The sequence below is a fragment of the Ranitomeya variabilis genome, chromosome 3, assembly GCF_051348905.1.
Source record: "Ranitomeya variabilis isolate aRanVar5 chromosome 3, aRanVar5.hap1, whole genome shotgun sequence".
NCBI classification, from domain to species: Eukaryota; Metazoa; Chordata; class Amphibia; order Anura; family Dendrobatidae; genus Ranitomeya; species Ranitomeya variabilis.
Window position 1 is genome coordinate 215,001,182 of NC_135234.1, and position 22,605 is coordinate 215,023,786.

A 22,605-nucleotide genomic window follows, 5' to 3' on the forward strand; every position below is an offset into this window, starting at 1 on the left:
CATAGTTTTTTGGCACAATTCTTAATTTATTCTTTACTGAAGAGGTTAACTAGTGTGACAGTTTTATAGGCTGGGCAGTTCTGGACGCGGCATTACCAAATACGTGTACTTTTTTTCTCTTTATACATACAGTGGGGCAAAAAAGTATTTAGTCAGTCATCAATAGTGCAAGTTCCACCACTTAAAAAGATGAGAGGCGTCTGTAATTTACATCATAGGTAGACCTCAACTATGGGAGACAAACTGAGAAAAAAAATCCAGAAAATCACATTGTCTGTTTTTTTATCATTTTATTTGCATTTTATGGTGGAAAATAAGTATTTGGTCAGAAACAAAATTTCATCTCAATACTTAGTAATATATCCTTTGTTGGCAATGACAGAGGTCAAACATTTTCTGTAAGTCTTCACAAGGTTGCCACACACTGTTGTTGGTATTTTGGCCCATTCCTCCATGCAGATCTCCTCTAGAGCAGTGATGTTTTTGGCTTTTCACTTGGCAACACGGACTTTCAACTCCCTCCAAAGGTTTTCTATAGGGTTGAGATCTGGAGACTGGCTAGGCTACTCCAGGACCTTGAAATGCTTCTTACGAAGCCACTCCTTCGTTGCCCTGGCGGTGTGCTTGGGATCATTGTCATGTTGAAAGACCCAGCCACGTTTCAACTTCAATGCCCTTGCTGATGGAAGGAGGTTTGCACTCAAAATCTCACGATACATGGCCCCATTCATTCTTTCATGTACCCGGATCAGTCATCCTGGCCCCTTTGCAGAGAAACAGCCCCAAAGCATGATGTTTCCACCACCATGCTTTATAGTAGGTATGGTGTTTGATGGATGCAACTCAGTATTCTTTTTCCTCCAAACACGACAAGTTGTGTTTCTACCAAACAGTTCCAGTTTGGTTTCATCAGACCATAGGACATTCTCCCAAAACTCCTCTGGATCATCCAAATGCTCTCTAGCAAACTTCAGACGGGCCCGGACATGTACTGGCTTAAGCAGTGGGACACGTCTGGCACTGCAGGATCTGAGTCCATGGTGGCGTAGTGTGTTACTTATGGTAGGCCTTGTTACATTGGTCCCAGCTCTCTGCAGTTCATTCACTAGGTCCCCCCGCGTGGTTCTGGGATTTTTGCTCACCGTTCTTGTGATCATTCTGACCCCACGGGGTGGGATTTTGCGTGGAGCCCCAGATCGAGGGAGATTATCAGTGGTCTTGTATGTCTTCCATTTTCTAATTATTGCTCCCACTGTTGATTTCTTCACTCCAAGCTGGTTGGCTATTGCAGATTCAGTCTTCCCAGCCTGGTGCAGGGCTACAATTTTGTTTCTGGTGTCCTTTGACAGCTCTTTGGTCTTCACCATAGTGGAGTATGGAGTCAGACTGTTTGAGGGTGTGCACAGGTGTCTTTTTATACTGATACCAAGTTTAAACAGGTGCCATTACTACAGGTAATGAGTGGAGGAAAGAGGAGACTCTTAAAGAAGAAGTTACAGGTCTGTGAGAGCCAGAAATCTTGATTGTTTGTTTCTGACCAAATACTTATTTTCCACCATAAAATGCAAATAAAATGATAAAAAAACAGACAATGTGATTTTCTGGATTTTTTTTTCTCAGTTTGTCTCCCATAGTTGAGGTCTACCTATGATGTAAATTACAGACGCCTCTCATCTTTTTAAGTGGTGGAACTTGCACTATTGCTGACTGACTAAATACTTTTTTGCCCCACTGTAAATGTACGTATTCAATGGATATAATATTATTTTTATTATACCTGTCAGTATTACACTGACAGAAGCCTCTTAGACCATGCTCTCAGCATGGTCTAACAGGTTTATCGTAGCTTGACCCGGAGGTCGGCATGATGATCTCGGATTAGAATGGCAACGATCTGGCCAACACCATGACATGGCGGGGGTGCCAATCAGACTGGAGAGAGACCCCCTCTCCTAGCCTCCCAAATGCTGCAACTGATATCGATTTAGGGGGCTAAACAGCCAGAGGTGGTGTGGGCACTTCTCCTGGCAGCAACAGCTGAGCTCCCGGCAGTTCCTGTGCCACCTACGATCGCCATGACGTACCCATACGTCAAAAGGCAGGAACCCCTATCTGTTGCATGGGTTGTTACTGACATCTGGTGAGAATTTGTGTCAATAGCACCATATTTACTTTGAAAATTTTTAGATGTGTTCAATACTTATTTCAGATAGCTTGTTGTTCTGTAAATCTACTTTCTAGAAGGCACAGTTTACAGGACACAGTGGGTGCCACTAGTGAGCTAGTTTTCCTTTTTTTATATGAGAGCTAATTTGCATACTATTTTCCCATGAAGCATTGGCAATGAGACTCATTACACAGTTGGTCTCTTAAGGGAGAGACACTTTCCCAACAAAGTTGGAGGTTGGATTAGTTTTCATTCAATCCTATGTAATATTGTTGTAAAGATCGCAAAAACTTCCATCAATGCAGTAAAAGTAATTTGGCTTTCTGCTCTTCTTTGGCATCTGATGGAGGGCTGATGCCTCGCGGTCATTTCTATCTTGGGCTTCGAGGCTCTAATCTCAGTAGTGTTATATCTTTACTGCAGATGTTGTAGGATGAGTCTTGTGTGACCGCACTACAAATTCTGGGACATTTCAAGGTACGAGTAGACCAAAGGACTTTCTTGTGAAGTTTGATAAAATGATTTTTCGGATGTTTTATGTACCGTTTTTTAAAATGATCATATTGTCAGCCAGATTTGTAAAAATGTACCGATCTCTCTGTTACCTGCAGATAAGGGACACTCTGTCCAGTTGTTCTCACAGCCAACATAAAGAAAGCAAGCTGGGCTTCTTGCTTTTAGAGGTTACAAACTACCAAGATCACATTCGTATGGATACCAGGTAACAAACAGGAAACCACAATCACAGATCTATGTGTTGTATCGATTTCAAAGAAAAAAACAGCTCTGTGAGATTCATATGCAAATATTAAGTATCTTTCAGCATTGTTTCAAAACAGTTTTATTTATTACATACCTTAAAGGGAATCTATCACCAGGCTTTTGTTACCCCATCTGAGATCAGCATGAAGCAGAGGCAGAGAACCTGATTCCTGCAATGTATCACTTTCTGGGGTACTTTCTGTAGTTTTGAAAAAATCCCTGTTTTATCTGTTGCAGATCTATCTAATCTCTGATCGCTGAGCTCTGTATAACTCTGCCCACATCACTGATTGGCAGCTTTCTGTGTACACTTTGCATAGGCAGAAAGTTGCCTATCCGCGATGGGCGTGGAGTTATACAGTGCTCATAAATAAGGAGGACCACATGGCAGCATCAGCAAGTTTTGTTTTATTCTAATGCTGAAATTCTTTTGTTTTGACATAGGACTGTTTGGAGCACTAAACCCCAGCTGCATAACCACATTCTGGTGGTTTAGTGGGTAACAAAGCAAGTGACAGGTTCCCTTGATTTCAAGTAATTTTGTTGAGTTCACAAATGGATAATCTATGGATTTAAAATTTTTTACATTTTTGAATGGAAAATCCACACAGTATCAGCAAAGTGGATATTTTTGGATGCTTTTATTTTTATGCCGTTAATTGACCGGTTTTGCCGATTTCCCTGCAAGTTAATTTTGCCTGTTTATTTGCTTAGTTTTGTTTTAAAGAAGATTTTTCCCATAGACAGGAATTACGTGGTTTAAGTGCAGTACTGTTGAGATTTTTTTATAAAAAATTTCGCAACAAAGTTTAGAAAAAGAAGAATACAATCAGCTCTGCTGTTGGTTCTTCTGGTCTTAACAGGGTCTCCATGTCGCTCTCGGCGCTACCCGGCCTCCACTGGTGACTGTTGTGCAGAATGACAGTTACAGCCAATCAGAGGCTGTTCTTGTCCGAAGTGCTGAAATGGGAGTTGGGATGTGCTGCGATCAGCATGGAAACCCTGTTAAGAAAAGAAGAATTACCAGGGTAAGTGACTATCTTTTTTCGTAAAGACGTAGCCAGTCTGCAGGGAAGTCTGCAGCATGATTTACATTATTTTTTGTGGGTCTGCCACTACTGACACTACACATAAGTGGGTATGAGCGATGCAGAAAAGTACGGCGAATAAATTTCTGTTTTATTTTTGTATCCAGCACTGATCGTATGAAGCACTGTCTCCAAAAAATGCAGCTGATCTTCAAGCAATTTAAGAAGCAAAAACATCATCCAAGTGAGTTAATATATGCATAGATTTCTAAATTATACAGAATTATGTATGTTGTTAATTCTATTCTAAGGAAAATCCAGCATTTTCAGATTTTTATTAGCACTGGAAATTTACTGCATGTAATAAAACAGCAGAAAATTATACATTCCTGGTCCCCAATATTGCCAAAAATGTCCTATCTGTGGTCATTTAAAGCATTACCCAAATCTCTTAGAAATTGGGTTCCTGTATTGGCACAACTGTCATGCGTATTCAGTCACCAAGAACAGCTGATCGGCAGGGATGCCGGTGTTGGACTCCGACCGATCAGACATTAATGACCTATCCAAAAGAAAGGTCATCAATGATAAAGTAGTGGACGACCACAATATAGGAGAATGTATGATTCAAATTTGATTTAGGCCTTATTCACATAGGTTGTATACATAGCTATGGAAACTAGAAGGTCAATTAGCTATTAAGCCCCCCATACACACTAGACCAATGTTGGCTGAACCCGCTGCTATTGATGGGTTAAACCGACAGCTTACTGTATATGGGGGTCCCAGACAATTGATTGCCGGGGGAGTTAAGGATTTGGCATGTCCAATTTCTGATTGTCAATTATTTTGTTCTCCCGGAGAAAAGCTACTTCCAGAGATATTGGACGATCACTCTTATATATGGGAGAGATGGATGAGATGGCTGCTGGCCAGATGATTGGCGCCCAACAGCCATCCAATGTGTTTGGCAGGCTTTGGAATCATTTTTTCGGCAACATATTTGGCAACAAAGGACTTTCACTCCATATAGAGGATCAGGTTCATATCTGCCGTTACAGTAGAAAAAATGAACTGCCCATCAAAGCTCTAAGTAATTATTCAGGTTTCCTCACCCATGCATAAGTCAAGTACTATCATAGTGCATAGGTCAGAGTTCCTCAACAAATCCACGTCACTTCATAGTCTCTGACCCTGCATGACTTAGCTGTAGACTCTATGTAATATTAGATCATTAATGGGCCCAGTTTAACCTGAGCTTACCCAAAATCTGTATGGGAGGGATTGATAGGTCCCAGTACCAATCTGGGTGCCACTTCAGAAAAATCTAGGCTCGTAAATAAAAGTATGACAATAACTCAGCAAACCAATTTTGCTGAGAAACCGAGTGTTCCTGGATTCCTTTTATCTCACTCAGGAAATCTCCTTCTCCGGGCTCTTATTATCCACAGTACATAGTGACATAGCTATATAGTTAGTACTGTTGAAAAAAAGACTTGTCAATGTCTGTCAAGTTTATCTGCGGGATGGATGAGGAGACTGAAGGAAAGGTTTGGGTAAAGATACTACCATAATGTGGGATATTATCTACCCTAAAAATACTAATTATTATGTCAGAGCAGCATTATTAATGCATATTATAAAACCGAGGTATATACAATTTTACACTTTACATATTATAAAACATTCATATATTTTGGAATCAAATACAGAAACGTCCACATATATTGGTCATATGGTAAGAGTACTGCATGCGTGTTACGCTGCTCCTTTAATTCTTATGACGCAAAAGTTTTTGGGACAATGGAAGACTGGGGACCCAGGTCATGATGGCTTCATGCCTTATTTTAATGGCTGGTGAGAACCTATGCAGCAACACCCCGCTCCTCACAGGTCCAAGGGTATAGAAATTTAATTTTAGGGTCACGAAAAAGGTAGAAATTAGTGGTGTTGGTAACAATACAAGGTTGTGCTCATCTTCACCAATGGGCATAATTGGATAGTGCTTGTAAAAACAAACAACATTCCATTTTACAGTTTATGATACTTTTTCCCTACTCCCCTGATAATTATAGTTTTATTTTATTTTTTGTGCCTTATTGCCTAGGTTATCGGCCACTCCTGTACTCTAGCGGCGGTGATCGAACATGCTCAGTGCTTACAAGATCTTTCCAACAGAGCTTGTAAGTGCTGCACCAGGTTGCAGGAGCGCATTGCTAGCTCTTGATCTAGCTAGCTTCAATGTTAGGTCATGTGAGGATCACATTGCAATTCTTGGACTGGCTGTCTCTCCTGACCTGAGCTTGACAGCTGCAGAGAAATATATGCTGTCATGCATATATCATCATCATCGCAAGAGTTATGCGGCAGTCTGTCTCTGCCCTCACAGTGCTCCACATAGAGCAAAATCGGAGCGAACACAGCTCAAGCCAGTGGCGCAAACATGCACGGCCCTGACAAGTGGAGGTACGGAGAATATAACTTAACTCTCTCCTTTTAGCCACTGATCCAGTAAACCGGCTACACAGAATATAAACACTATGTACGTGTACATTGCCACTATATCTGCAGGCCATCTGCTTTTTTGGAGGTGACTTGTCCCATTTAATACAGAATGTAGATGGTTTTCTTTTTCTTGTTTCAGGGCTGTCGTACAATGAAGAGCAGATACATAAGCTGGACAAGTGAGTCACTGAATGAAGCTTTTTCTAAAGTAAAACGGACCCTTTCCTGTATAATATCTTACTTATTCTCCATTCTAAATCTATTGCCAGAATAAATTTAGCAGATTTAGCCAAGAAAGTCCTGAAAATATTTCAAGAAGATGTCGTGGAGAAATATCGAGTGGCACTATCAGGACACAGCGGCAGGATGAGGTACAGTTGTGTAGTGATGCAAATAACCAATATCTTACTCTAAAGCAATTTAGTAAATCAGGCTTTTCACAGTTCAGTGTTAAAATTTCCAATTTGATAGGTAATGTGTGTTTTCTTTCATCATTATGATGTTTTTTTCTGGGTAATGTTTGTGACTTTGGTTCGTATCATGTACAGAGAGATTAATTTTTTTATGACAGTTTGTTAGCAAAATGCAAATTTATGCCAACAATTTTTTTCTGTTGGCATCTAGTATGATCTGTTCACTGTATAGTCTTCATCGTACTCTTCACTTTTCTCATGCACAACCAAGTATTTAATTTGGTCGAGAGGAAAGTAAGGTTTAGGGTCTTGGACAGTGATTCCCAATTAGTGATTCCCTAGTGATTAGGATCCAGGTTTTTGCCACCTAATCAGAGAGCAGCATAATGTAGACACCGAGACCCTGATGTGTCACTTACTAGGTTGCTTGCTGTAGTTTTGTTAATATCTCAATTGTATTACAGGAGATTATCACTAGAGGACCAGTGAATCTGCTGTAATTTAGTTCTCCATATTTATGAGCTCTGTATAACCCCACCCCCACCATTGATTGGCAGCTTTATATGTACCCTGTGCATAGGAAGAAAGCATCCGTTCAGTGGTATTCACGGGTTATACAGAGCTCAGTATTCGGGGAACTGGACAATCTGCAGCAGATAAAGGTGATTTTATCATACAGCTCAGTAATTGACACATTGCTGGAATCAGAGTCTCTTGCCCTTATATCATGCTGCTCTCAAATGGTGTACCAAAAACCTGCTGACAGATTTCCTTGACATTCCATCAAAATGTCTCCATGAAAAGCGCCTCTGAATTAATATATTATCTGAAGGGACACAGATTACGACAATGTAATTATGTCTGCAAACATCTGTAAATCATGCACCGAGAGTGTTGTTCAAGATCCAGCGGAGTCATAGAAAAGAACAAATTTCCACATAGTCCACTGTCAGTAACTATTTTACTTAGGAACAAAGATATTCCTACTCGGTTTTGATAAATACACAAAGGAAACACACCAAACAAACATTTTGCCAGAAGGCTATATCCACTGTGCTGGACAGCTCGGCACCCAAGAGAACTGTTTCTGCAATTTACTCTATGGGAATTTACCTGTTGCCATGCCCATCTGAACCGGCCGCCTTTACCTTACTACACCAAGAGCAAACTGGTTTAATTAAGTGAATGCAAAGCACGGGCTCGCCTGCGGTCTAGCACAGTGGTTGAATAGATATATATATTTCTGATCCTATTTCCCAACCAACGTTCCCCTGCCATCCCCGTATAAACTCAAGAAACTGGAGGAAAAGTCTGTCCTCGACTATATGGAGAATATTACAAAATTAACCAAATATACAGTATATATACAGTTAGGTCCATATATATTTGGACAGAGAGAACATTTTCCAATTTTGGTTATAAACATTACCACAATTAATTTTAAACAAAACAATTCCGATGCAGTTGAAGTTCAGACTTTCAGCTTTCATTTGAGCGTATCCACATTAAAATTGGATGAAGAGTTTAGGAGTTTCAACTCCTTAACATGTGCCACCCTGTTTTTAAAGGGACCAAAAGTAATTGGACAGATTCAATAATTTTAAATAAAATGTTCATTTCTAGTACTTGGTTGAAAACCCTCTGTTGGCAATGACTGCCTGAAGTCTTGAACTCATGGACATCACCAGACGCTGTGTTTCCTCCTTTTTGATGCTCTGCCAGGCCTTCACTGCGGTGGTTTTCAGTTGCTGTTTGTTTGTGGGCCTTTCTGTCTGAAGTTTAGTCTATAACAAGTGAAATGCATGCTCAATTGGGTTCAGATCAGGTGACTGACTTGGCCATTCAAGAATATTCCACTTCTTTGATTTAATAGACTCCTGGGTTGCTTTGGCTTTATGTTTTGGGTCATTGTCCATCTGTAGTATGAAACGACGACCAATCAGTTTGGCTGCATTTGGCTGGATCTGAGCACACAGTATGGCTCTGAATACCTCAGAATTCATTCGGCTGCTTCTGTCCTGTGTCACATCATCAATAAACACTAGTGACCCAGTGCCACTGGCAGCCATGCATGCCCAAGCCATCACACTGCCTCCGCCGTGTTTTACAGATGATGTGGTATGCTTTGGGTCATGAGCTGTACCAAGCCTTCGCCATACTTTTCTCTTTCCATCATTCTGGTAGAGGTTGATCTTGGTTTCATCTGTCCAAAGAATGTTCTTCCAGAACTGTGCTGGCTTTTTTAGATGTTTTTTAGCAAAGTCCAGTCTAGCCTTTTTATTCTTGATGCTTATGAGTGGCTTGCACCGTGCAGTGAACCCTCTGTATTTACTTTCATGCAGTCTTCTCTTTATGGTAGATTTGGATATTGATACGCCGACCTCCTGGAGGGTGTTGTTCACTTGGTTGGCTGTTGTGAATGGATTTCTCCTCACCATGGAGATAATTCTGCGATCATCCACCACTGTTGTCTTCTGTAGGCGCCCAGGTCTTTTTGCATTGATGAGTTCACCAGTGCTTTCTTTCTTTCTCAGGATGTACCAAACTGTAGATTTTGCCACTCCTAATATTGTAGCAATTTGTCGGATGGGTTTTTTTCTGTTTTCACAGCTTAAGGATGGCTTGATTCACCTGCATGGAGAGCTCCTTTGACCGCATGTTTACTTCACAGCAAAACCTTCCAAATGCAAGCACCACACCTCAAATCAACTCCAGGCCCTTTATCTGCTTAATTGAGAATGACATAACGAAGGGATTGCCCACACCTGCCCATGAAATAGCCTTGGAGTCAATTGTCCAATTACTTTTGGTCCCTTTAAAAACAGGGTGGCACATGTTAAGGAGCGGAAGCTCCTAAACCCTTCATCCAATTTTAATGTGGATACCCTCAAATGAAAGCTGAAAGTCTGAACTTCAACTGCATCTGAATTGTTTTGTTTAAAATTCATTGTGGTAATGTCTGTAACCAAAATTAGAAAAATGTTGTCTCTGTCCAAATATATATGGACCTAACTGTATATACATCAGAGAAAGTGCTGTAGACAAAGTCTGTTGTAGCGGAATCACTGCTCCACCTTATATTGTCCTACAGAGTGACCCCTCTTCCAGCAGAACAGGGAGGGAAGCACAAGTCCTTCCTAGAGTTCACTGCGTGCTGTGTCAGCACCTAAATGTAGCATAGAATCCTTAATTACTGAACAGCACAAAAAACGAAGTGATCAATCTAGGGTTTCTGGCCATTAATTTCGGTAGGAAAACGTAGTTCGTAGAGTCAATATACCTAACTACTGTATATACTAGTGTATAAGCCAAGTTTATCAGCACATTTTTTTGTGCTGAAAATGCCCCCTTCGCTTATACACTAGTCATTGTCCCAGAAGACAGCGGTAGAGGGGGAGCGGTGGAGCAGCGGGTCACTGGAGGCAGGAGCCGGCTGCTGTGACTAACTCCTGTGGCCACTGCTAAAGAGAAATGAATATTCACTTTTATAAAACCCTCCCTTTCACATCTTACAGACATACCACAGTCTCTTAACCAAGTTCAAACAACTGCGGCATCTTGTGGCCACTTAACAACATTAACTATAAAGAAACAAATCTATGAACAACAAGTACAAAGATTATTCAGGAGTGAGTACAATTACACTTATCTTCGAATATACCACCCGGTGAGCCAACATGCACCACTTTGTATCACATCTGCCAGACTTCTAGGCTTAGAAAAATACTGCAGCCATTGTTCGCGTTGCTTCATTAGCTGGCAGAGCTCAGACCATTTGCAGACTCACTACGAAGGTGTGAGACTATAATTCAGATATATAAAGTACATCTTTGAAATGTGTGTGCTTCTAGCCATCAGTGCATTATTGTCAGTTAGGCCTGGTCCCAATGGTGACAGGACAGTAATCTGTGACCACTGGACAGGAGGCCTGAGAATCCACTTACCACCTGGCATTCCCAGTTCTATTGATTAGCAAGGCTGGCACGATATCATCACTATGGCATGAGGGACATTGGCTTCTTTCTCATGGAGATTTTTCCCTACTTGTGATCAACTACATGTGCAGTTTATAGCCTTCTTGACTGTGGGAAACTGATAAAGAAATCTCTTTATTAAAAATAGTAATCAAAATGAAAGTTCTAATTGTTTTATCCTAGGACAATCAATGAAATTCAGAACCACTTAGGACTCGTGAATGGATATTTGGCAGCCTGTGTTCAAGACCTCCAGATCTACGAGGAGTCTGTTAACAATGTACAGTAACTAAATATAGTTATTAACTTTACCTGATTGGGTTATTTTGTTATCTGTCCTAAGTAACTGACGCTGGTCGTACATAACCATACATATGAGGTTTGGCATGATTAAATTGAGGTAAAGCTTGGACATAGTGGGTATTCAGTCCATTCTCTGTTATTCTATAGCGTGCTAGTTACAAATGAGCTGACAAGTAGACAACTAGTTTGTGTAGTTTGGTCTTTTTAACAGTACTAAAGTTACAAAAGTAATACTTTTTCTTATTTTTGCAGATTGTAGACAGATTAACCCAAAGACTGCAGCAGACCTGTTTATTACAACCAAATCATAGCCCTGTCCTCACATACAGTGGTCCGGCGCAACAGGAGCTAACACTTAGGTGAGTTAGTCCAAAGGTGTGGCCTGGTGAGCTCTGGGGGGTTATAAAAGCACTCTGTTGTGAATTCCGTTCTTGGGCTCCCTCCGGTGGTTGTAAATGGCACTTTTGTGAGTTCTGCCCTTGGGCTCCCTCCGGTGGTTTTGAGTGGAACTGCTGCTCCTTGGGTTTAGCATTGCAGCTGCTTCCACTGATCGTCTCTCCTGGCTCTGCTATTTAGCCTGGTTCTAGTCTTCAGCCAGTGCCAGCTGTCAATGTTTCTTGGTTGGATTCAGATCTCTCCTTTTATTTCTCTGATAGCCTGTCCATTTCAGCAAAGATAAGTCATTGCTTTTCTTTTGGTTGTCCACTTGCTGTGGACTTAATCGTTCAGCTCATGTTGTGTTTTTTCTTGTCCAGCTTGTCTATATGATATATTCAGCTTGGCTGGAAGCTCTGGGGAAGCAGATTTGCCCCTCCACACCGTGAGTCAGTGTGGATATTTTTTGTAAATTCTGCGTGGATTTTTAGCTTTTAATACTGACCGCACAGTATCCTTTTCTATCCTGTCTATTTGGTTAGAATTGGCCTCCTTTGCTAAATCTTGTTTTCATTCTGTGTATGTCATTTCCCTCTCCACTCACAGTCAATATTTGTGGGGGGCTATCTTTCCTTTGGGGTTTTCTCTGAGGCAAGATAGCTTTCTGTTTCCATCTTTAGGGGTAGTTAGTTCTCAGGCTGTGACGAGGTGTCTAGGGAGTGACAGGAACATCCCACGGCTACTTCTAGTGTTGGTGTTAGGATTAGGAACTGCGGTCAGTACAGATACCACCTCCTCAGAGCTCGTCCCATGTTGCTCCTTAACCACCAGGTCATAACAGCACTCCTCCTCCCATCAAAGTTATTTATCCTCTTAATATATTGCAGTCATCATATTAAATAACACTGTGTACTTACAATTGCTCATTTTGCCTTTCTACCCAGCTAATTCTTTTCTTTTCCATTAGGTCTATGACATCATGTGATTAAAAACTGACGAGCTGAATCCTTCCTAAGCTCTATGTACAATCATGAAGTCTCTTTTTCCTGCATGAGTCATCACTGCAAAAATCCCTGGCAGGAGAAGCCGGGTAGATCAGCTGGGTCAGGAGTTGAAGAGGGGAATAATTCATGCATGGACAAGAGACTTACTGTTTCCACATAGAGCAGTAAAAAGAGAAGAATTAACTTGGTATAAAGGTAAAATAAGCAATTGTAAGTACATAGTGCTATATAATATGATTGCAATACATTAGGAGGATAATCACTTTGATGTGTTTCTTTAACTTAAAAATACTTTTTCTTTTAACTCAAACAGGTTTGTGTAAAATTAATATTAATTCAAAGCTGGGCTTTTATTATTTGGGCTAATTTTGTAAGTTCATATTGGGCAAAATGGTATGACATTTTGTTTATTATAATAGGACAGTTCATATATTGAGTCTATCATTATTGTAGGTGCAAGATCTGATAATATGCACAATCTACTGGTAAAAACCTTCAAGCATTACTAGTATATAATTAAAAAAAACAACAATACATTGAATTCATGAATATCTATGTCTACATGTTAACATCATGACAGTTTTAGGTTTGATCCATTCTGTGGACCTAAATTCAAAGTCATCGATGCAGAGTTTAATTGCATAGAGGAAAATAATGCAATACCGACTGCCTTAACTGGGGCAAGAATAGGATTACTGACTATTTCATAGTGCGTTTAGTGTATTAAAGGGAATCTGTCACCAGGTTTTTGCTACCTCATCTGAGAGCAGCAAGAGACAGAGACCCTGATTTCAGGGTCAGTTACTAGGCTGCTTACTGTTTTATCAGTGTGAGAATAGCAGTGACGCGGGATGCAGTGACGAGCAGGAGGCAGAGCAAGAGTTAAAGGGTTTATTACAGGGGTTACTTCACACAGGGAGAGAAAGGGTTAAGAGGAGAGATAAACTAAATAATACATCAGGGTGAGAACAAACGGTTATGAAACAGGTAAACTTATCAGTCCGATGGGTTCCGGCCTGTCAAAGCTTGAAATCCCATGGTGGCGCCGTAAGCGACGCGTGAAGTCTCTGGCCTGATCCTGAAGAAAGTTGATGCACTGCCTCATGACAGACGCAGCGTATCCTGGCTCTCCGAGGTGAGGCCCTGGAATACCGGGATGACTTCTGTGCTGGGAAGTTGTCTCTGGTACCGCCAGACTGGTACTCACTTCAAAGGCATAGGCGGGGATGACGCTACCCGGCTCTGGATGATTCAGAGGGTCTGACTCAGGCCGCGAGCCTGTGGCAGAAGGTGGAACGGTGCAGGAAGGATTCCCCGAGACGGGGGTAAGTGGGCACACAGATATACATTTCTTACAGTTGGTCTGTTCAAGGGCAGAAGTGCTGCAGCGCAGGTCTGGCCTATTGCGTAGCTCCACGGAGAGTGAGTGAACCTTCTCCTGCTGCGCGCTCTGTCTTGCCGCCAACTGACTTGCTTTCCCGTGCAGTCCCTTTTATCCCTGATACGCCCCCTACAGTCGGGTGCAAATGTCTGTCCGAGTCAGAAAGCTTTCCCCCGGCAACAATGGTGACAGCCCCGATAGTTCCGGAACTAACACAAGAGAGGTATTACCGGCGTGGTCTTTCTTCCTACATCAGCAAGAGATTATCATTACAGGATTAGAAAACCTGCTGTCATGTAGTCCTCCATAGTCATGAGCTCTGTATAACTCCACCCTCACCACTGATTGGCAGCTTTCTGTGTACACTGTGCAGAGATCTTTCAATCAGTGATGTGGGCAGAGTTATACAGAGCTCAGCATTTAGAGAACTGCTAGATCTGCAGCAGATAAAACTGTGATTTTATAAAAACTGAAGAACTCAGTAAAGAAAGTGACGCATTACTGGAATCAGGGTCTATGCCCCTACATTATGCTGCTCTCAGATAGGGTAGGAAGAACCTGGTGAAAAATTCCCTTTAACTGTGTGCAGGAGGTTTTGGCTTGCCCTATTGGAGACTGCGGGCATCCAAAATGTTATCTTTAAAATGTTTAAATCTGCTATAAACTTTGGAGCCATGTATCAAAATGGGAGCTTGAAGATATAGGAAAGAAATAATTCTGATTCTTTTTATAATAAAAAAAAATGGGTGTTCAGTAGCTGTCCTTTACTTTAGTGTAAATTGCCGAATGAACATATAGACATAAAATGATTGCACATTGTAAATAAGGCTGAAACTGGGGAGAATAATCACTGGATGGAATAAAAAGTATTAAATCAGTCTAATACCCACCTCAGTTCCACAGACTGTAATGGAGAATACTTATCTGACTTATTTAATACTAGAAGTTTCAGAGTTAGATTACATTTCTTGCTCTAAAATAGATTTCTTGCTATTATTTTTTGAAGATCTATTCCCCAGGACTGAACACAGAAAGTAACCACCCAAGTTTGGTCACAGTTTTAGTATGTTTTTTTAATGTGCAGCAGTGTATTTCTTCCAATGATGATCCTAACTTATGAAATATTTGTCTATTTTCCAAGAATGCTTAAACTACGAGACCAGATGAAGACTGTCTCTTGTGAGCTAGAAAAAAACAACACTATTATAGAAAGGTAACCCTGTGTTTTAGTTCCACCTGATTTTGTGATACTAACGGTGCTATCGATTCCAATTTATAGATTTTTTTTCTTATAGAATATAAAATGAATACAGTCACTTAAAGAGTCTCTCACCCCTAACATTGTTATGAAATGATCTATGCGGTGATACAGGGGAGTTAACCCCTTTAAAACTCATACCAGCACTGTACCTGTTACCGGTAAAGCGCCTGGCAAAAAAGATCTTTGAATTCGCATACAAATAAGGGGGCTTCGGTGCACCATTGGGGTGGGCAGGAGTTAGGTACCCGGTTATACCACCTCATTTCGTTTGTTGAGACATTTTCCCTGCTTCTAATTGACAGCACTCGTTTCCAAAAGCGAACACTGTCTGTACTCTACCTCGTGTGTTCGCATGCGCACTGACACTGCCTGAGCCTGGCCACACACACAGTGTCATTGCTAGTGTGAGCAGGCGTATTCGCCACCCTGGATTCCCTTTGCAGAGTCCACTCGCTACAGTAAGACACCTGGAAATGTAGCAAATGGTGTCCGGAGGGAGGAGAGCATGCTGCTACTAACAGTGTCTGTGTGTTCCAGGTTCAGACAGTGTCAGTGTGCATGCACACAGGATATATTCTACACTCCATAAAATGTGAAAAACTTAAATTGTTGCTAAATTTTTGCTGAACACAAAATGTATGACCTTCGGCATTTTCCTGCCAGTGAACAGTGCTGGGCCAGGGCTGGGTGTGGCAGAGCTGGGCCGTGGCTGGGTGTGGCAGAGCTGGGGCGGGGCTGGGTGTGGCAGAGCTGGGCCGGGGCTGGGTGTGGCAGAGCTGGGGCGGGGCTGGGTGTGGCAGAGCTGGGCCGGGGCTGGGTGTGGCAGAGCTGGGCCGGGGCTGGGTGTGGCAGAGCTGGGGCGGGGTTGGGTGTGGCAGAGCTGGGCCGGGGCTGCGTGTGGCAGAGCTGGGCCGGGGCTGCGTGTGGCAGAGCTGGGCCGGGGCTGGGTGTGGCAGAGCTGGGTCGGGGCTGGGTGTGGCAGAGCTGGGCCGGGGCTGGGTGTGGCAGAGCTGGGGCGGGACTGGGTGTGGCAGAGCTGGGGCGGGGCTGGGTGTGGCAGAGCTGGGCCGGGGCTGGGTGTGGCAGAGCTGGGGCGGGACTGGGTGTTGCAGAGCTGGGCCGGGGCTGGGTGTGGCAGAGCTGGGCCGAGGCTGGGTGTGGCAGAACTGGGGCGGGACTGGGTGTGGCAGAGCTGGGCGGGGCTGGGTGTGGCGGGGCTGGGTGTGGCAGAGCTGGACCGGGACTGGGTGTGGCAGAGCTGGGTCGAGGCTGTGTGTGGCAGAGCTGGGGCGGGACTGGGTGTGGCAGAGCTGGGCTGGGGCTGGGTGTGGCAGAGCTGGGCCGGGGCTGGGTGTGGCAGAACTGGGGCGGGACTGGGTGTGGCAGAGCTGGGCGGGGCTGGGTGTGGCGGGGCTGGGTGTGGCAGAGCTGGACCGGGACTGGGTGTGGCAGAGCTGGGTCGAGGCTGGGTGTGGCAGAGCTGGGCCGAGGCTGGGTGTGGCAGAGCTGGGCCGAGGCTGGGTGTGGCAGTGCTGGGCCGGGGCTGGGTGTGGCAGAGCTGGGTCGAGGCTGGGTGTGGCAGAGCTGGGCCGGGACTGGGTGTGGCAGAGCTGGGGCGGGACTGGGTGTGGCAGAGCTGGGGCAAGGCTGGGTGTGGCAGAGCTGGGCCGGGGCTGGGTGTGGCAGAGCTGGGTCGAGGCTGGGTGTGGCAGAGCTGGGTCGAGGCTGGGTGTGGCAGAGCTGGGCTGGGGCTGGGTGTGGCAGAGCTGGGGCGGGGCTGGGTGTGGCAGAGCTGGGCCGGGGCTGGGTGTGGCAGAGCTGGGGCGGGACTGGGTGTGGCAGAGCTGGGGCGGGACTGGGTGTGGCAGAGCTGGGCCGGGGCTGGGTGTGGCAGAGCTGGGCCGAGGCTGGGTGTGGCAGAGCTGAACCGAGGCTGGGTGTGGCAGAGCTGGGCCGGGACTGGGTGTGGCAGAGCTGGGCCGAGGCTGGGTGTGGCAGAGCTGGGCCGGGGCTGGGTGTGGCAGAGCTGGGCCGGGGCTGGGTGTGGCAGAGCTGGGGCGGGACTGGGTGTGGCAGAGCTGGGCGGGGCTGGGTGTGGCGGGGCTGGGTGTGGCAGAGCTGGACCGGGACTGGGTGTGGCAGAGCTGGGTCGAGGCTGGGTGTGGCAGAGCTGGGCCGGGGCTGGGTGTGGCAGAGCTGGGGCGGGGCTTGTTGTGGCAGAGCTGGGGCGGGGCTGGGTGTGGCAGTGCTGGGCCGGGGCTGGGTGTGGCAGAGCTGGGGCGGGACTGGGTGTGGCAGAGCTGGGGCGGGGCTGGGTGTGGCAGAGCTGGGGCGGGACTGGGTGTGGCAGAGCTGAACCGGGGCTGGGTGTGGCAGAGCTGGGCCGGGGCTGGGTGTGGCAGAGCTGGGCCGGGGCTGGGTGTGGCAGAGCTGGGCCGGGGCTGGGTGTGGCAGAGCTGGGGCGGGGTTGGGTGTGGCAGAGCTGGGCCGGGGCTGCGTGTGGCAGAGCTGGGCCGGGGCTGCGTGTGGCAGAGCTGGGCCGGGGCTGGGTGTGGCAGAGCTGGGTCGGGGCTGGGTGTGGCAGAGCTGGGCCGGGGCTGGGTGTGGCAGAGCTGGGGCGGGACTGGGTGTGGCAGAGCTGGGGCGGGGCTGGGTGTGGCAGAGCTGGGCCGGGGCTGGGTGTGGCAGAGCTGGGGCGGGACTGGGTGTTGCAGAGCTGGGCCGGGGCTGGGTGTGGCAGAGCTGGGCCGAGGCTGGGTGTGGCAGAACTGGGGCGGGACTGGGTGTGGCAGAGCTGGGCGGGGCTGGGTGTGGCGGGGCTGGGTGTGGCAGAGCTGGACCGGGACTGGGTGTGGCAGAGCTGGGTCGAGGCTGTGTGTGGCAGAGCTGGGGCGGGACTGGGTGTGGCAGAGCTGGGCTGGGGCTGGGTGTGGCAGAGCTGGGCCGGGGCTGGGTGTGGCAGAACTGGGGCGGGACTGGGTGTGGCAGAGCTGGGCGGGGCTGGGTGTGGCGGGGCTGGGTGTGGCAGAGCTGGACCGGGACTGGGTGTGGCAGAGCTGGGTCGAGGCTGGGTGTGGCAGAGCTGGGCCGAGGCTGGGTGTGGCAGAGCTGGGCCGAGGCTGGGTGTGGCAGTGCTGGGCCGGGGCTGGGTGTGGCAGAGCTGGGTCGAGGCTGGGTGTGGCAGAGCTGGGCCGGGACTGGGTGTGGCAGAGCTGGGGCGGGACTGGGTGTGGCAGAGCTGGGGCAAGGCTGGGTGTGGCAGAGCTGGGCCGGGGCTGGGTGTGGCAGAGCTGGGTCGAGGCTGGGTGTGGCAGAGCTGGGTCGAGGCTGGGTGTGGCAGAGCTGGGCTGGGGCTGGGTGTGGCAGAGCTGGGGCGGGGCTGGGTGTGGCAGAGCTGGGCCGGGGCTGGGTGTGGCAGAGCTGGGGCGGGACTGGGTGTGGCAGAGCTGGGGCGGGACTGGGTGTGGCAGAGCTGGGCCGGGGCTGGGTGTGGCAGAGCTGGGCCGAGGCTGGGTGTGGCAGAGCTGAACCGAGGCTGGGTGTGGCAGAGCTGGGCCGGGACTGGGTGTGGCAGAGCTGGGCCGAGGCTGGGTGTGGCAGAGCTGGGCCGGGGCTGGGTGTGGCAGAGCTGGGCCGGGGCTGGGTGTGGCAGAGCTGGGGCGGGACTGGGTGTGGCAGAGCTGGGCGGGGCTGGGTGTGGCGGGGCTGGGTGTGGCAGAGCTGGACCGGGACTGGGTGTGGCAGAGCTGGGTCGAGGCTGGGTGTGGCAGAGCTGGGCCGGGGCTGGGTGTGGCAGAGCTGGGGCGGGGCTTGTTGTGGCAGAGCTGGGGCGGGGCTGGGTGTGGCAGTGCTGGGCCGGGGCTGGGTGTGGCAGAGCTGGGGCGGGACTGGGTGTGGCAGAGCTGGGGCGGGGCTGGGTGTGGCAGAGCTGGGGCGGGACTGGGTGTGGCAGAGCTGAACCGGGGCTGGGTGTGGCAGAGCTGGGCCGGGGCTGTGTGTGGCAGAGCTGGGGCGAGACTGGGTGTGGCAGAGCTGGGCCGGGGCTGGGTGTGGTAGAGCTGGGGCGGGGCTGGGTGTGGCAGAGCTTGGCCGGGGCTGGGTGTGGCAGAGCTGGGGCGGGACTGGGTGTGGCAGAGCTGGGCCGGGGCTGGGTGTGGCAGAGCTGGGCCGCGGCTGGGTGTGGCAGAGCTGAACCGGGGCTGGGTGTGGCAGAGCTGGGCCGGGGCTGTGTGTGGCAGAGCTGGGGCAGGGCTGGGTGTGGCAGAGCTGGGCAGGGGCTGGGTGTGGCAGAGCTGGGCCGGGGCTGGGTGTGGCAGAGCTGTTGCGGGACTGGGTGTGGCAGAGCTGGGCGGGGCTGGGTGTGGCAGAGCTGGGCGGGGCTGGGTGTGGCAGAGCTGGGCCGGGACTGGGTGTGGCAGAGCTGGGCCGAGGCTGGGTGTGGCAGAGCTGGGGCGGGACTGGGTGTGGCAGAGCTGGGGCGAGGCTGGGTGTGGCAGAGCTGGGCCGGGGCTGGGTGTGGCAGAGCTGGGGCGGGACTGGGTGTGGCAGAGCTGGGTCGAGGCTGGGTGTGGCAGAGCTGGGCCGGGGCTGGGTGTGGCAGAGCTGGGGCGGGACTGGGTGTGGCAGAGCTGGGTCGAGGCTGGGTGTGGCAGAGCTGGGTCGAGGCTGGGTGTGGCAGAGCTGGGCCGGGGCTGGGTGTGGCAGAGCTGGGGCGGGACTGGGTGTGGCAGAGCTGGGTCGAGGCTGAGTGTGGCAGAGCTGGGTCGAGGCTGAGTGTGGCAGAGCTGGGTCGAGGCTGGGTGTGGCAGAGCTGGGCCGGGACTGGGTGTGGCAGAGCTGGGCCGGGGCTGAGTGTGGCAGAGCTGGGTCGGGGCTGTGTGTGGCAGAGCTGGGCAGGGATTGGGTGTGGTAGAGCTGGGCAGGGATTGGGTGTGGCAGAGCTGGGCCGGGGCTGGGTGTGGCAAAGTTTTGTCAGGACTGGGTGTGGCAAAACTGGGTCGGGAATGGGTGTGGCAAAACTGGGTCGGGACTGGGTGTGGCAGAGCTGGGCCGGGACTAGGTGTGGCAAAGCCTGCAACCTAAATAAATGTGGTGCATTTTATGCCTCAAGGCCCATCAAGACTGACGTATGAAACGCCTGTATTTATGAACCAGGCCTTCAATTTTTATCAATCTCTAAGACAATGTAATTTATGGTTAGAAGTTAAAAGTTCTCTTTTTCATTAGAACACATATAGAAAATTTTCTATATTCCTAAATTATTCTAGGTAGAATTACATAGGCCATTGTAAACTATAAGAATGAACCATTGTTGGATGGAGGTATCTTCAGTTACCATTTTAGAATTTGTAATGAGATCAGCTTTATTTAATTTCAGTAGTTAAAGGAACACCTCGCTACATTGTGTTATGTGAAGGCCATAAGGGGTGGTGGATGATAAAGGGAACACTAGAATCACCAAATAGAGAACCTGCCGACCCATGTGCCCTGCACTTGCCATCATACAGGGTAGAAGTGTGATTTGGAGACTGTCATAGATATAAAATTTCTCGTTAGAGTAATGTTTGCGATTTTAAATATGTATTCTTACTATAAAAATGCCATTTTGTCTATTCTTACCTTTCTCAGGATGAATGTATCCTGATCTGCAAGGGCTGGAGCATGGGACAAAGGCTGTGTTTGCCTTCACTGTGACCCACCAACTTTGGAAATTTGTTAGAACATATTTCACCAAAGCTCAATCAAATATGTGACCATGTTTTCATTTCATTTTCCTCATTTACTTAAACATAAAGGAGGAGATCTCCAGCCGTCTAACACTGAGGAATGCTCAGACTTATCCTAGGAGATGACATTTCTGCGCTCTGTGCCGTTTCTATTGAGATTAACCCCATTTCTTGGATTGAATTCAGTCTTTAGGGGATATGGTTTTGGGGAAGCTGTTTACATATTTTATGTTGTTTTTATTACTTAATCATAATACTTATTCTCTGTGTTTGTTATTTTTGTTGTTTGCCCACCTAATAATATAATTGTGCACTTTTTTGCATAAACTCCAATAGTAAAAAGTGGGACCCAGTGGCCACACTTACATAGGTTGAAAATACATTCTCTTTAACTAGATTATTTATAACTCATAATGGCATTTGTTATGATAAAAGCAACTAGCCCTTTTTAAATTACTGATTATATATATATATATATATATATATATATATATATATATATATATATATATATATATATATATATATATACTGCCATTACTACCTCTTGTGGTAGGTAATTCCACAGTCTGACTGCTCTGACTGTAAAGAATCCTTTCCCATTTAGATGCCTGAATTGCCTTTCATTTACATAGTGTTTTTTTAATAATATTGCACAACAGTCATACAGGTGTGATCTCCCTTGCATGATAAATAACCAAGGAAAAGGCTAGACAAACAGGAAATCAAACTATAACTCCATTTCCACCTTGACCACTAATGGCGGTGATGTTAAAATGTCAATACATGCGCTCCTCAACACCAAAGAACCCCTCCCATATACTACCAAAGATATATAAGTCACCCCTCTACTTCCTCTGCTCTAGAAGAACGTTTGAATTGTTTCCCCATGTTCTCTGTTGTCTTAAAGGGAACCTGTCACCTGAATTTGGCGGGACCAGTTTTGGGTCATATGGGCGGGGTTTTCGGGTGTTTGATTCACCCTTTCCTTACCCGCTGGCTGCATGCTGGTCGCAATATTGGATTGAAGTTCATTCTCTGTCCTCCGAAGTGCACGCCTGCGCAAGGCAATATTGCCTTGTGCTGGCGTGTACTCCGGAGGACAGAGAATAAACTTCAATCCAATATTGCAGCCAGCATGCAGCCAGCGGGTAAGGAAAGGGTGAATCAAACACCCGAAAACCCCGCCCATATGACCCAAAACTGGTCCCGCCAAATTCAGGTGACAGGTTCCCTTTAAATTAAGTGAATCTTGTATGCTGTACGTTATATAATCTGAAAAATATGATATTTACGTTAAAACTCTACTTAATGAGAAGCTGTAACATGATAATAAAATGGAGTTAAATGCCCTGTTAAAAATTATAGAGCTCCCCTGGATCCTCAGCGCTTTTCCGTTTTGTGCTGTGCCGCTTCATTGCAGAGATATTCACATTTGTTTTTTCTGGAGCGCAGTATTTGAAATCTCTGCTTTGCAAACCAACTAGATGTTTTCTTCAGTCTTCAAAGGCGGCATGTGTTTTTACCCCTCCCAGGTGCTGGCAATCACAGCTGGAAGGGAGATTTGATTTGATACAGTGAGCTGTGATTGACAGCATCTGGGAGAGAGGGGTATAAGTACACACCCCCAAGAGAAGACTGTGAAGAAATGTCCAGTTGGTCTACAAACCGAGATTTCACATAGTGAGGTCCAAGAGCAACAAATG

At 47.0% G+C, this 22,605-nt stretch overlaps 1 protein-coding gene across 2 annotated transcripts in view; it reads left to right on the top strand.

Annotated features, from left to right (window-relative positions):
* IKBKE (inhibitor of nuclear factor kappa B kinase subunit epsilon) overlaps positions 1-21,378 on the top strand; it is an 85,840-nt gene extending 64,462 nt beyond the window's left edge. The window contains exons 14-21 of one of the 2 annotated variants that reach the window (XM_077295159.1): positions 2,779-2,888; positions 4,125-4,201; positions 6,602-6,641; positions 6,732-6,833; positions 11,033-11,129; positions 11,405-11,511; positions 15,054-15,125; positions 20,802-21,377. In XM_077295159.1, the coding sequence (XP_077151274.1) occupies positions 2,779-2,888; positions 4,125-4,201; positions 6,602-6,641; positions 6,732-6,833; positions 11,033-11,129; positions 11,405-11,511; positions 15,054-15,125; positions 20,802-20,817 (621 nt within the window). In that variant the 3' untranslated portion in view covers positions 20,818-21,377. Of the gene's footprint in view, positions 1-2,778; positions 2,889-4,124; positions 4,202-6,601; positions 6,642-6,731; positions 6,834-11,032; positions 11,130-11,404; positions 11,512-15,053; positions 15,126-20,801 lie in introns of both variants that reach the window. The other variant, XM_077295160.1, reaches the window with a different exon arrangement.
* Positions 21,379-22,605: the final 1,227 nt, after the last annotated feature.